General features: G+C 45.3%; 1 protein-coding gene across 3 annotated transcripts in view; it reads right to left on the bottom strand.

Annotated features, from left to right (window-relative positions):
• The window catches only part of LOC147432113 (protein kintoun-like), a 78752-nt gene extending 65760 nt beyond the window's left edge, over positions 1-12992 (bottom strand). For all 3 annotated transcript variants that reach the window (XR_015185518.1, XM_086492120.1, XM_086492119.1), the window contains exons 1-2: positions 12774-12992; positions 12583-12682 (exon numbers count right to left, since the gene is read on the bottom strand). Coding sequence is in view for 2 of the 3 variants with exons in the window: in XM_086492120.1 (XP_086348246.1) it covers positions 12583-12682; positions 12774-12815 (142 nt within the window). In the remaining variant the exon portion in view is untranslated. The remainder of the gene's footprint in view (positions 1-12582; positions 12683-12773) is intronic.
• Between the last annotated feature and the right edge of the window lie 343 nt (positions 12993-13335).

Here is a 13335-nt window from a genome sequence, read left to right as displayed (position 1 = left end):
GAAACACGATTAACTCTTTGATGGGGAAAGCGCCATTTGAGATTATTAAAGGTGCTACGAAGGTTCCACCCTTCCTAAGCACGAAAGATAAGATTTTTGAAGCTGATGAGTACACGCGCGACTTGGACACGGCTTTTGCCAAGGTCCGCGAGTCTTTGCAGAAATCTCAAGAAAGACAAAAAAAGGCAGCAGATCGCTATCGTCGCGATTTGAAATTGAAGGAGAACGATTGGGTGCTCTTACGTTTTGCAAAGGCACGCCTGAGAAAGAAAATGGGAAAGGAGAGGCTTTTTCCAAAGCTTAGTATGCGATATTACGGACCTTTCCAAATCTTCGAAAAGATAATGATGTCTCCTTTAGACTGAAGCTGCCCAAAACTTGGAGGATTCACAATGCTTTTCATGTGAGTCTCCTGAAGCCTGTTAAAGGCGATGTGCCCGAAGATGGGGAGCCTGATCAACAACCCGAAGTGGAAGAAAACGAGGAGATCCTTGTTCCAGAACAGATATTGGCACATAAAGACAGAAAGTTTAAGGGTAAAGCGATAAGGCGGTTCTTGGTTAAATTCAAGAACTATCCTGCATTGGATGCGAAGTGGATGGAGGAGGAGGACCTAGCAGATACTCCTCAGATTGTGAATCTTTACCTCGAAGCATTTGGATTAGCATAGTCTATTCTAAATGGAACCCCGAACTCAGCTTGGGCGGAATTTGGCGCAACGGGTATGCATAAGAGGGGAGTTGCTCCACTCCTTTGTCAACAGATTGCCTCGATTTTTGATATTAAAGTCACTCATGCCTCTTTGAGTTTCAGGGATACTGTGAGCTGACAGTATTCTGCTGTAATGACTTTATGAACTGGAATCCCCGATAATATGATATTGATTTATTCTTGACTTGTTTAAGTGCAGGAACTGATAGACGAAATGACTGCAGCATTTTGGTCTAAATGATCTCGATAGACATGGTTGCAATAGGGATTAGTCAATCGAGCATTTATGAGGTTCTAAGTGGATCTAGATGTGATTGCTAATTGCATTGCCGATAAATCATGGTCTGAGATCCGAATGAGTATTGAATGTGATTTGTCATGTGATGTCCTGTGGTGTCAAGTGATGTCCTGTGATGTCGTGTGATGTGACTGTGGATTGGTACATGTGCTAGATATGTGTTCCTAGTACGTCGGTACTAATAGTCAGTGTCTGTTAAGACAGTTTATGGCCTCTGTCTTTTTTGCAGACGTAATCGAGGGCGATTACAATGCTGTCAATAGCGGGGTATGTCACAAACCGGTGACATGGGCAGCAGACGCACATACACACATATCCTGGCTAGTGGAGAGCCCGAAAAACGCGGGGAAATGCGGAGCCTCCGCAATTTGCGGCGCCAAAAGCGTTGACAGCAGCGTACGGAAAAGCAGATGCGTGGGCAGCTTTTCATCTACGCAATTAGCAAAAGAGAGAGATAGAGAGAGTTTATTTTTTCTTAAAGCTTTGCTTTATTTTCCTACCAAGGAAGTGAGAGGAGTTGCTTGCTTTTAATGGGCAGCTTTTGGAACAGCTTTTGGGGCTCTGCTTTTGGGCATCCCTTATAATGAATAAATAAGTGGGCAGGCCTCCCGGGTTGCAGATTAATACAAAAGAAATACCGAAACGGGCGCCAGTCTTTGGGGCCAACATCTCTAGGCACGGAACTCCGCCGGGCCAGTGTCGAATCAATTGTGAACTGTGAACTGTTTTGAAGTGAATCTTTGTTGTGTCGCAGTAGAATATTGACTTGGAATGTCCAAGTTTGTTACATTGTCCCGAAAGCTGTTGGTCTTGGCTATTTCCGCGATACATCATAGAAGCTTCGAGGATATGGTCGATCAGTACGCCACAGATCCAGATTTTGCAGATATATTCGGTTGAATACATAATGGGGAGGTATTAGCGGGATATTCCATTCGAGATAGCTACTTGATGAAGAAAACGATGTTGTGCGTTACACAGCCGTTGAGGGAAAAAATTCTAACCGAATGGCCATTGTCCACCATTTATGGGTCACTGCGGCATTGATACCACCTTGAAAGGTGTGGAGAGATACTTCTTTTGGCCGAGACTCAAGAAGGACGTGGATGATTTTGTATGTTGTTGCTTGATATGCCAGAAGGTCATGTTTGACAGGCATAAAGCACAGGGATTGTTACAGCCTTTACCCATTCCCACCCGCCCCTGGAAAAGTATTGCTATGGATTTCATTTTTGATCTCCCGAAAATACAGAGTAGCCATGATGGTATCTGGACTGTTATTGACAGATTTAGCAAGCAAGCTCATTTCATTCCAATGAAGAAAACAGTCAAGCCGGGTCACTTAGCGAGACTGTTCATTGACCATATATTCAGATTACATGGCATGCCTGAGACAATTGTCTCCGATAGAGATCCCCGATTCACGAGTTTTTTTTGGAAGGCTATTTGGGAGAACATTGGCACATGGTTGCAGTTCTCATCATCTTTCCACCCGCAAATAGATGGGCAATCTGAGATTGCAAATTCAGTCGTACTCGATTTATTGAAGTCTTACATTTCAGATCAGAAGACTCAATGGGAAAAGCATTTGCCCTTGGTGGAATTTGCCTACAATAACACGATCCACTCTTCGATGGGGAAGGCGCCATTTGAGATTATTGAAGGTGCTACGAAGGTTCCACCCTTCCTAAGCACGAAAGATAGATTTTTGAAGTCGACTAGTACACGCGGGACGTGGACACCGCTTTTGTCAAGGTCCGGAAGGCTTTAGAGAAATGTCGAGAAAGACATGAGAAGGCACGCATGAGAAAGAAAAAGGGAAAGGAGCGGCTTTTCCCAAAGCTTAGCATGAGATACTATGGACCTTTCCAAATACAAGAAAAGATAAATGATGTCTCCTTTAGATTGAAGTTGCCCAATACTTGAAGAATTCACAATGCTTTTCATGTGAGTCTCTTGAAGCCTGGCAATGTGCTCGATGATGGGGAACCAGATGAGCAACCCAAAGTGGAGGAAAGCGAGGAGATACTCGTTCCAGAATAGATATTGGCACATAAAGATCAAAAGATAAAAGGTAAAGCGATAAGGCGGTTCTTGGTTAAATTCAAGAACTATCCCACATTGGATGCGAAGTGGATGGAGGAGGACCTAGCAGATACTCCTAAGATTGTGAATCTTTACCTTGAAGCAATCGGCTTAGCATAGTCTACTCCGATAGAACCCCGATTTCAGCATGGGCGAATCTAGTGCAGCAGGTATGCACAAGAGGGGAGCCACTCCACTCCTTTGTCGACAAAGTGCCCCGATACTTTGATTTGATATAGAGTCACTGATGTCCCTTTGGGTTTCAGGGATACTGCTGAGCTCACAGTATTCTGTTGAATGACTTTATGAACTAGAATTCCCGATAATGAAAATGATTCTCACACACGACAGTGCTTGAGGCGATAATGAACATGATACTGATTGATTTGTACTTGACTTGTTTGAGTGCAAGAACTGATAAATGAAATGACTGCAGCATTTCGGTCTCATGAATCTATATAGACATGATTGCAATATGGATTAGTCAATGGGGCATCTATGAGGTCTCGACTTGATCTAGATGCGATTGCTACTTACATTGCTGATTAATCATGGTCTGAGATTTGGAATGATTTTTGAATGTGATTTGTCATGTGATGTCAAGTGATAACCTGTGATGTGACTGTCGATTGGTACATGTGCTAGATGTGTTGTTTCTAGTGCGTCGGTACTAATAGTCAGTGTCTGTCTGTTTTGCAGGCGTAATCGAGGGCGATTACAATGCTTTCAAGAGAGGGGTATATCACAAACCAGTGATGTGGCATGCCCGAATACACCCACACTGGCTGGACAAGCCCGAAAAACGTGGCATCAGGCTGACGTGGCATATTCCCGCAATTCACACTAAAAGTGCTGACGTGGCAGTACCGTACAAAATACTGCTTTTGCGCGAGAACTGATGACGTGGCAGTGTACGAAAATCCGAGATTTACGCTGGCTGTTTTGGGGCAATTTTTGGGCTCAGTTGCTTTATGTTAGAGAAGCTTTTGACTACTGCTTTTGGGGCTCTGCTTTTGGGCATCCCTTGTAACTTATAAATAAGTGGGCAGAGCATCTGGACGCAAAGTCTGAGAGTGAGAACCCTCCCACTCTCGTGTACTTTGAACACAGATTAATACAAAAAGAAATACCGAAAGGGACGCCAGTCTTTGGGGCCAATATCTCTAGGCACGGAACTTGGTCGGACTGCGTCGAATCGTGTGAATTGTGAACTGTTTTGAAGTGAATCTCTGATGTGTCGCGGTGGAATCTTGAGTTGGGGTGTCCAAGTTTGTTACAATTTCAATATGATCCAACCATTATCTTTCGAGGACATACTATCAATTTGTTCAAAGATAGACGTGAACTGATTTTACACAAGCCTTATCATGCGGAACGAGTGATTCAAGCCTCACGTGTATAAGTCAAACGGCATGATACAGTGGATTATGAAACGAATATGATTTCCGATGCAAATGCAGAAATTATTATTGATGAAGAATTTTTTCCAAGTGATACTTCGTTACCAGACAAAGATAAGGACATAATTGCAAATTCTGAGTCAAAAGATGATTATGCTTTCTTTGATTCTTTGTTGGATGATGATATGCCAATTACAAGTCATGAAGTGGCAGTTTCTGAAGATGAATCCGAAAAATTTTGGGATTCATTATTGGACAATGATCACACTCTCAAGCCAAAATCCTCTCCAGTGATCACTATAGTTGAAGTTACTCCATCTGAAGAGTGCCTTGAGAAGATTTCCTCTTCACCTAATATTTCACAGTTATTGGAAGATTTTGAACCAGAAGGTTTATATCAGATGAAGGATTTTGAGATCAATCACTTGTTGCGGTCAACCTGATTAAGCCAGATTCTTCTCAAAAGTATTTAAACAATGCAATGAGATGGGATTTAGTAGTCAAAGCAAAAAGGTTTCGCAAGAAGCTAAGGTTCAAGACAAAGGTTTCAAATAACTCAAAGACTAACGATTTTGGAAGATTCAATGCTTTTCCATAGTTCTATCAACATCAAAAGTCGTTCCTTTAACCGAGGCTCTCATTTTAAATGGAAGGGAATTTTGACTATGTTACAATATTACATCTACTCCTGGTTGCAAATATGCAAAGTGCCATGCCAAGGAGAACCCCTATGCTTGGATGGTCATGACCTTTCACTTAAGAGACGTGCCTCTTCACCAAAAGCCACACTCCTTCGATGATTGGTCACACCCCTTCGCTCTACAGTTGCGACTCTTCGTCCAATGGTTGCGGCTCTTCGAGGAAAGGATGTCTTTACGTCTAAAGTCACGTCTCTTCACCATGAGACGTGTCTTTTCATTAATGTCTCTTTGTCTCCTATATAAGGAGCCTATTGTACTCAGTTTTCAAGCATTCGTTCAATCAATCAAACATACATTCAGTCTCGAGTCTCAATTTGATCTTAAGTATGAACTTTTAAGTCTTAATTATAGGATTAGCACCACTAATCCTCACAGGCTCTGCCAAATCCACTGTCCCTCTCTTTAGCTCCAAACTGAAAAAATCCCTGCTTCCAAGCGAAGACTTTCTCCCCCTCTTGTCCAAAAGTGCTTCTCCCTAGTCGCCACAAATCAATTTGGAAATGGCCACAAGGTTGGCACAAAGCCACTCCCAAATGGCTCCTCAAAAGGACCTTTTCCGCCCCGCTTTGGGATCCAATCTCCTCGCCCCGCTTTTCTGCCCCAACGCTCTCTGTGGCCCAAATGTACAAGTTACCCTTACCTCACAGCATTCTGAAATGCTGGAGCATCAAGGGAGTAGAGGACGGTCGCTGAGGGGAGGGAGCTCTTAAACACAACATTTCGAAACGCTATACTAGGAGTGGAAGATAGGTCGCCAGTGTTTCATGTTTGTGTCGCAAAGGGTAGTGTCGCCGTCGCGCCAAGCAAGGGGATCGCTGTCAAGGCGTTTCGAAACGCTGCAAGTAAGGGGGAGGATGGCGCCGCTGAGTGCATAGGTACTAGCGTTTTAAAGCGCTACGGCAATGCACGCCGGTGAGCTACTGCTGCAGTAGCGAAAGAGCTAGGGAGGGCGTCAAACTGCTTGCATTTTAGAACGCCGTTGCCTTTAGGTCCTCCTCCTTCACTGCCTGTTGATAAGAGACCAAAAAAGCTGCAAGGCCTCTTCAAATCCTCTGCTCCTCCGGGCTGCCTTGCTCGCCCAAGGTCATGGATCACGCCGCTCTGATACAATGTCAAAGTCGACGATGCGGAAGCATAGAGACTAAGGGGAGAAAGCACGAGAGAGAGAGAGAGAGAGAGAGAGAGAGAGAGAGAGAGAGAGAGAGAGAGAGAGAGAGAGAGAGAGATACTGCTGAACCAACCAACCTTGGCAATGAAATGATGATAATACAATGGAGGTTGAGGGTTGCTTATATAGCAACCTCAATAAATTGCCCTACCCAGACTTTGACAAATAAGTAAAATAAATACCTTAAAGCCAAACTAAAAAATAGGATCACATTGGGCAGTTCACTTGAGATGCCAAAACTCTAACAATACAGACCGCACTAATCTTTTCACGGATGCCTTGATCTACTAAATCTTGTTACTATCAAATTCATATCAATTCTTGTCGCATTCCAATCAAGCAAACCATGTCCCTGATCATCTCCACCAAACAATACATCCACATAGCATACAGTTCACAAAATCACAAACTTGGTTCACACTGAACACTTGTGTTTCAATCATTCAATCTAGCCATCTCACTAATGCACCTAGATCACTCGACAGCCATCTCATCCTTCCGAAACTCTTAATGCACTCACAACAGTATCCAGTCATCTCATCCCGATAGACATCTAGATGCACTAGAATCTCATTCAGTTCTCATTCACTTTAACCATTACATCCAAATCTCGTTGAACTCTAACAGATGTCGAGATGCACTAAGTTCAAATCATTCATCAAACAAAACGCTATAGATATTTCATCTTTCTCTACATGTCTCTAGCAATACACACGTGAAAGAGTACATGTCTTCAGTTTAATCAAGGAAATTTTCAATTCAATGCACATATTTCATAGTGTCATTTCGCAAAATACTCTTAGCCCGTCAGTATCCCTAAAATCTCAAAGAGAAATTAGAGCCTTTATTTAATCTAAGAACTCTATGAAAAAGGAGTAGAGTGGCTCTCCTCTTGTGAAGTATGCACCGCACCAGTCACGAACTTTTGGCATAGACACTACTAATGATCCAAAAGCTTCAAGGTAGAGCTCTCTTTGAAGAGAGTTTGCGATATTCTCCTCCTTCATCCACTTTGCACCGAGGGTCAAATTTGCCTCCGCGATTTACGGGCCCTCCATACATTTTCACGTTTTGCAGGCTGGCAGTATAGTGCCACGTCGGTGTCATTTTTACGGTTAGCTCTTTACGGCCGAAGTTGTCCAATGTTGGGTCTTTAGTGTTCTTAACTGCCTTGGGGTCATGCCACATTACCAACTTGTGGCATGTTCCATACTTGCCATATGATGCCTCAACTCTCTCTCTCTCTCTCTCTCTCTCTCTCTCTCTCTCTCTCTCTCTCTCTCTCTCAATATCCTCTAGAGTGATGGGAGAATTTGAACCCTTCTTCAGCTTTGATTTTTACATCTATGACTAGATCCTTATTCTTCACATTCTTCAATTTGGGTTTCCTAGCCCGAGTTGAAGTGCCAGCCCATCCCCAAAAGGCATAGTTACATGGGACGGCGGGTCGGGGTCGGGAACGGGGAAGGGACGGCAAAAGTCAAGAAACAGGGACGGGGGTCGGAACGGCAACAAAAAAAAAAGAGTTTTTTTGGCATTTTTTGACCTACACACATGCCACACACATAGAGCATCACTTTGACCATAAATTTACACTAAATAGACCAAAGAACACGAGTCATATAGGCTGAAATGTGCTAATAAAACATCGATGATCGATGGATACAAAATGAGAAGTGCATGCCACAAGGGCTCAAGAGTCAAAAAGCCTAAAGGACTTAGGACAAGCCTGAGGCCTCAAGGATAACAAAAAGTACAAAGGGCTATGTAGTAGGTAGAGTCGTAGACTCAAGAGTCTAGACTCGAGAGTCGAGTGATCAATGATCATCAGACTCCAAAAGTGCTCGCCTGCTGAATCTCCACATCGTCGTCATAGTCGAGGTCGTTAGCGACGTATGAGGGCTCGGGAGGCTCGCATTGAGGCTCGAAATCCTCCTCTAGCTCCTCCAAAAGAGTATCGGCCATAGATGGATTCTCTTGTGCCATCTCCCACTCAGTGAAAGGATCTGCCTTGTGTGTGACGCTCTTGGCAAGCATGCGCAAGTTAGCGCTCACAAACACCAAATCATTGGCCCTCTGAACCCCAAGGCGATTCCTCTTCTTAGAGGCAATGTGGCTGTACACACTCCATAGTTGCTCCAAGCAACTAGTGATACATGCTTGGCTAAGGACACGAACAGCCAAGCGCTGCAAATGTGGGCCATCTCCTCCATAGTCCTCCCACCACAAAACCGAGCCAATCTTGTTGCGATCAAGTTGTGCATCTACACATCCATAGGAGCCCTTCTTTTGCCTGTAGTTGAGTAGCTCGTCTCTAATCTTGCGCCTAATGTCACTGCTAGGCTCAAGGCGTTCCAATGCAAGCCGCCATCCTTTGCTCACCTCCTTGTCGGTCTCTTGACACCTTCCTTGAAACTCAGGGTCAAGCACATAAGCTGCCGCATGAAGTGGAGAGTAGTATCCATTCCACCTCGACTCACACAAGCCATGAATCTCCGCATACTGAACAGGGTCAGGCACAAGCTTCTCAAGTGCCTCTATCATCCGATCCATGGCTTCGTAGACTTTGCCAATGCATGGCTGCAAGCCATCCACCACTCGAAGTAGGTGTAGAATAGGCTTGACCATGGCATCAAGAGTCTTCACCTCCTCCCACCAAGCGGCGTCGTCGGCCCATTCTCGGCATTTCAATCCTACTGCTGATGTAGACTCCGGCATGGCCTGGAACTCATCACTGAGAAAGAGGCCCCTTAAGGCTCCGCCACATGTAGACAAGCGGCCTAGCATAAGCCAATTAAATGCAAATCTTGTCTCTGAATATTTGAGCAAGGACAAGTGGCTCCTCTTTGAGAATTCATGGCGCACTTTTTGATGGTTGAGCACAAAGGAGACAATTCGAGAGGCATCACCAATGGTGGGTGAAATCCATGACAAGTTCCCTATGTCCTTGAAGAGGCAATGCGCCATGCAAAATGTGACATGGATGCTGCGATACATGCCCTCAATGATAGCTCCGGCTGCCCTATTTGACGCCTCTCCATCTGCAACCATACAAAGGACATTCTCCGGGCCGGTGATCTCTATGGTGCTTGTCCACTCCGCAACAAGCATCTCGGCGGCCTTGCCACTATCGGATGCATCATGTGACTCCACAAAGTACATCTCCCCCCGAGAGTAGGCCACCACCCCGTGGATGGACCGCTTGCGAGTGTCGCTCCATCCATCTACAAGAAGAGAGACGCCATTGGTCTCCCACAAATCCTTTGTTGCTTGGGCCGCTTGCTCCACGGCAAGCTTCTCTTTGTCAAGGAGGGTGGTGCGAAGCCTCTCCGATAAAGGTGACACATAAGAGGAGCCATATTCTCCTATTTTCGTAACCATGGTTCGAAAGTATGGAGACCTATCCACACATAATAGAGCATGTTGTGTTAGTATGGAGAGTCGAGAGTCAAGAAGTTATAACCCATTATGAATACAAAATGGAAGATTGCAATGTGCATATGCCAAGGGAAACTCACCGCGAAGCATGGAAGGCAATGTGGTCGTGGAAGAAGAATCGGGCAACCGACCTATCCACCTCTTCCTTCAATTTAGGATTCCAATTTTCGTTGAGAGTGGTTTGGCGATGCGGAACGGAAGAGGACGGTGTAGATGCATGGCTCTTGAAGGTTCGAGAGATGTCGTCAAGGTTTGCTTCCCTTTGCTCTCGCGGTGTCGCCGTGGCGGAGGGATCAACGGCAACAAAACGGCCCCTCTTGGCCGCTTCCGCAACCTCATACACCGTGAGCTTCTCAAGAAGATCCAACCTCTTCTCGGGAGCTACATAAGGGCAAAACTTCACCTCGTGACCGGGTTCATGAAGAAGATGGGCTCGCACTTTGTTTGAACCACCCGTTCTCTTGTATGGACATAGCTTGCACGTCCATGGTCTTGCACCGCCACCTTTGCCACGCGAGCTAAAGTCGACTTCATCCCACCACGACCACGTTTGCACAGCGGGCCTCCTTCGAGAAGAAGCGGCTTGAGAAGTGGAGTTGGCTTGAGATGACATGATGGTGGAGAGACTCGAGAGAGTAGAGCTTAGAAGTTAGAGGAGTTAGAGGAGAGCTTGTGTGGAGAGAGAGTAGAGGAGAGCTTCAAAGTGGGTAGAAGAGGGAGAGGAGAGCTTCAAAGTTCAAACTTCAAAGTGGGTAGAAGAGGGAGAGACTTGAGAGTGGAGACTAGAGTGTAGAGTAGTCAATGGTCATGCTTCAAGCTTGAGCAATGAGCATTGAGTAGAGAGGAAAGCATTGATGATTGAGTAGCTTGAGCCTTGAGCTTGAGGGAAATGGAATGAGCATTGAGACTATGAGTATTAAGAGGCCCAAGGGAGCCTTTTATAGCCTCCCAAGGGCCAAGGCTCCCAAAATGTGGCAGTTGGGGTTGCACAGATCCGTTAAAAACGGTCATAAACGGTCAAATTTTTGAATGGACTGCAGTCGTTCCCGGCCGACCCCGTCCGACCCCTGCCGTCCCGTCCGTCCCCGGTCCGTCCCCCCTGCGACCCGTCCGTCCGGCCCGATTTCCGTCCGTCCCTCGGCATTCCCTTCCGTTCCCAGCCCGGTTATGGCCGTCCCCCGGCCCTAGGGCCCGTCCCCCCCGTCCCCTGTAACTATGCCAAAAGGACACCATGATTCACATCTGTTAAGCGGTATGATATATAAGTCAACCTATCCAACATAACCTTGGCAATGCAAGCAGAGCTTACCTATCAAGGGTGTTGTATCAACCTTATGTCCCAGTGCTATTAGGACTGCATCCAATTGTGTCCCTTTCCGTTTGGGCTTTACTCCCAAACGTGCCGCCATCTTTGGTGAAATGAAGTTGGCCTTGGCCCCGTTGTCAAAAAAAATCACAGCCTCCTGATCTCGTACTTTGCCCCGCACTCTGCAAGTTCAATACTCTCATCCTCTTGATGTTGTGGTATCCCCGCAAAATTTGAGATCAATGGTCAATCCTACTTTAGTCTTTCCCTTCTTTGCTTGTTGTTCCTCGTACTTTGCCCCACGCTTTGCAAATTTCAGTACTGTCATCTTCTTGATGTTGTGGTATGCCCAAAAAAACTGAAATCAATCCTACTTAATCTTTCCCTTCTTAGGTTGTTGCTCCTCTACTACCTTTGATGTCTCAGGCTTTTCAACTTGACTTTCCTCCTTCGCCACTCACTAGGCCGAAATATGGCCAACCTTTCCACAAGTGTCGCACTACCCTTGTATGGACCACTCTGAATAATGTTTCACAGATGGTTCCAAGCTGTGAGAATCCTCGTAAGCAGGTGTCAACCAAGCGTTTGCTCCTATTAACTTGTTACTAGAGATAGTTGATTAAAAAATGCTTTCTTCACACCAATATGCAAGAAAGGACACTAAAGAGAAATTTGACAAATCACATTGACCAACTCAAGGCGCACACTCAATTCTTTGTAATATTGGTGAGTCAAGCTTTGCATTGTAATAAGGTGGTATGAACACCACCATTTGAAGGGCACATCCAAAACATTGCAGTCAGCTTTTAGATGGTAAGCAGAGCTTTTCGCCTTTAGGTTACACTGCCAAGACGACACGTTCATTTTACAACATCGTGTCCAATCTATTTTCATTTATGTCCAAAATGCCCCCCATACATGGACAACCTTGGGATACCATCCATATCCCTAAGATATTGCCCTAGATATGACAATGATCAGGGAAATGGCACACTGTGGAAAATGGGGTTTGTATGCACTACACCACCCATACCTTACATGACTATCTCTCATTGCAGCTCTTTGGAATGGCAGCTGTGGCGCGTAAAACAGCCTAAAAAGAAAGCATGGCAATCAAGTCCAAGCTATGATAGTGATGGGGTTAGTTCTCATCAGTTGCAATCTCCATAGCATATGAAATTTGAAAGCCCATTTTCTCTTTGTAAGTTTGAAATAGTGAATCATAAAAAAAAAAAGGTTCCCCGTGTGCTCATTACAGTTCGCAAGCTCATCTCATGTTTTTCTCTTTAGTTGTGTAGAGGACTTTCCAGCCAAGCTATGGTTTCATGAGGAAAACGAGCTGTGCAGAAGCTACATTTGCCTTGAGAGGCACTGTGGGTGCATACCAGAGCATGAGGGGTGCCTCCATGCTATACTAAAAACTGCGTCAGCCTGAAAACAGTAAATGAAACAAGGTAAGAACGTGAAACAATTACATGCCTCTTTGTTCAAGGGCTCAGATATTTCATGGGCATACTCGCTAAGTAGCTTCATAAATTCCGGGTCCTTCATAGCCTTACAGAATCTTTGCATCTCCTGCGGGGTAGCGAAACACATGAACAAGAGGTTATGCACTCAGTTATGCATGCACGCGTACAAACACTCAACACTAGAACCCCCGACACACCTGCGAAGACAAATTCATATCTCGTAGGGATTGATCAGCCATGGACTTCTCCAATATCTCCCCAGAGAGAGAGAGAGAGAGAGAGAGGGAGAGAGAGCTGCGCCCCGCTCTTAATTCACTACGTTACAGTTATCGCGCTCTCAAGCAATGCCCACGACGCCACGTGCACATTCAAAAACTGGGTGGCTTTGCCAAAACTTACGTGATCCAGCCACTCGCGATGGACAGGAAACTGATGACATTGGCATATAAAGAATGGCAGGTATTATAACCCAAAGCGGGGCTGCATTGGGGATCCTAAATTTTGACGCTAGAATCTTTGCCAGATGCTCTCTCTCTCTCTCTCTCTCTCTCTCTCTCTCTCTCTCTTCCTTCCTTCCTTCCTTCTCCAGACCGCCCCCTTTTATATGTAAGGCACTGCATGTGTGGCACTCTCATTGTCATGATCTATCTCTCTCTCTCATGCAGTCGATGGACCTTGCAACGAAGCGTAGGCTCTCTCTCTCTCTCTCTCTCTCTCTCTCTCTCTCTCTCTCTCTCTCTGTGCTTGCATTGTAACTTT

The sequence above is a fragment of the Adiantum capillus-veneris genome, chromosome 20 (assembly GCF_014529385.1).
Source record: "Adiantum capillus-veneris isolate H3 chromosome 20, ASM1452938v2, whole genome shotgun sequence".
In the NCBI taxonomy this organism is placed as follows: domain Eukaryota; kingdom Viridiplantae; phylum Streptophyta; class Polypodiopsida; order Polypodiales; family Pteridaceae; genus Adiantum; species Adiantum capillus-veneris.
The sequence above is the reverse complement of the archived record's forward strand: the minus strand, read 5'-3'. Positions and strand labels throughout refer to the sequence as shown.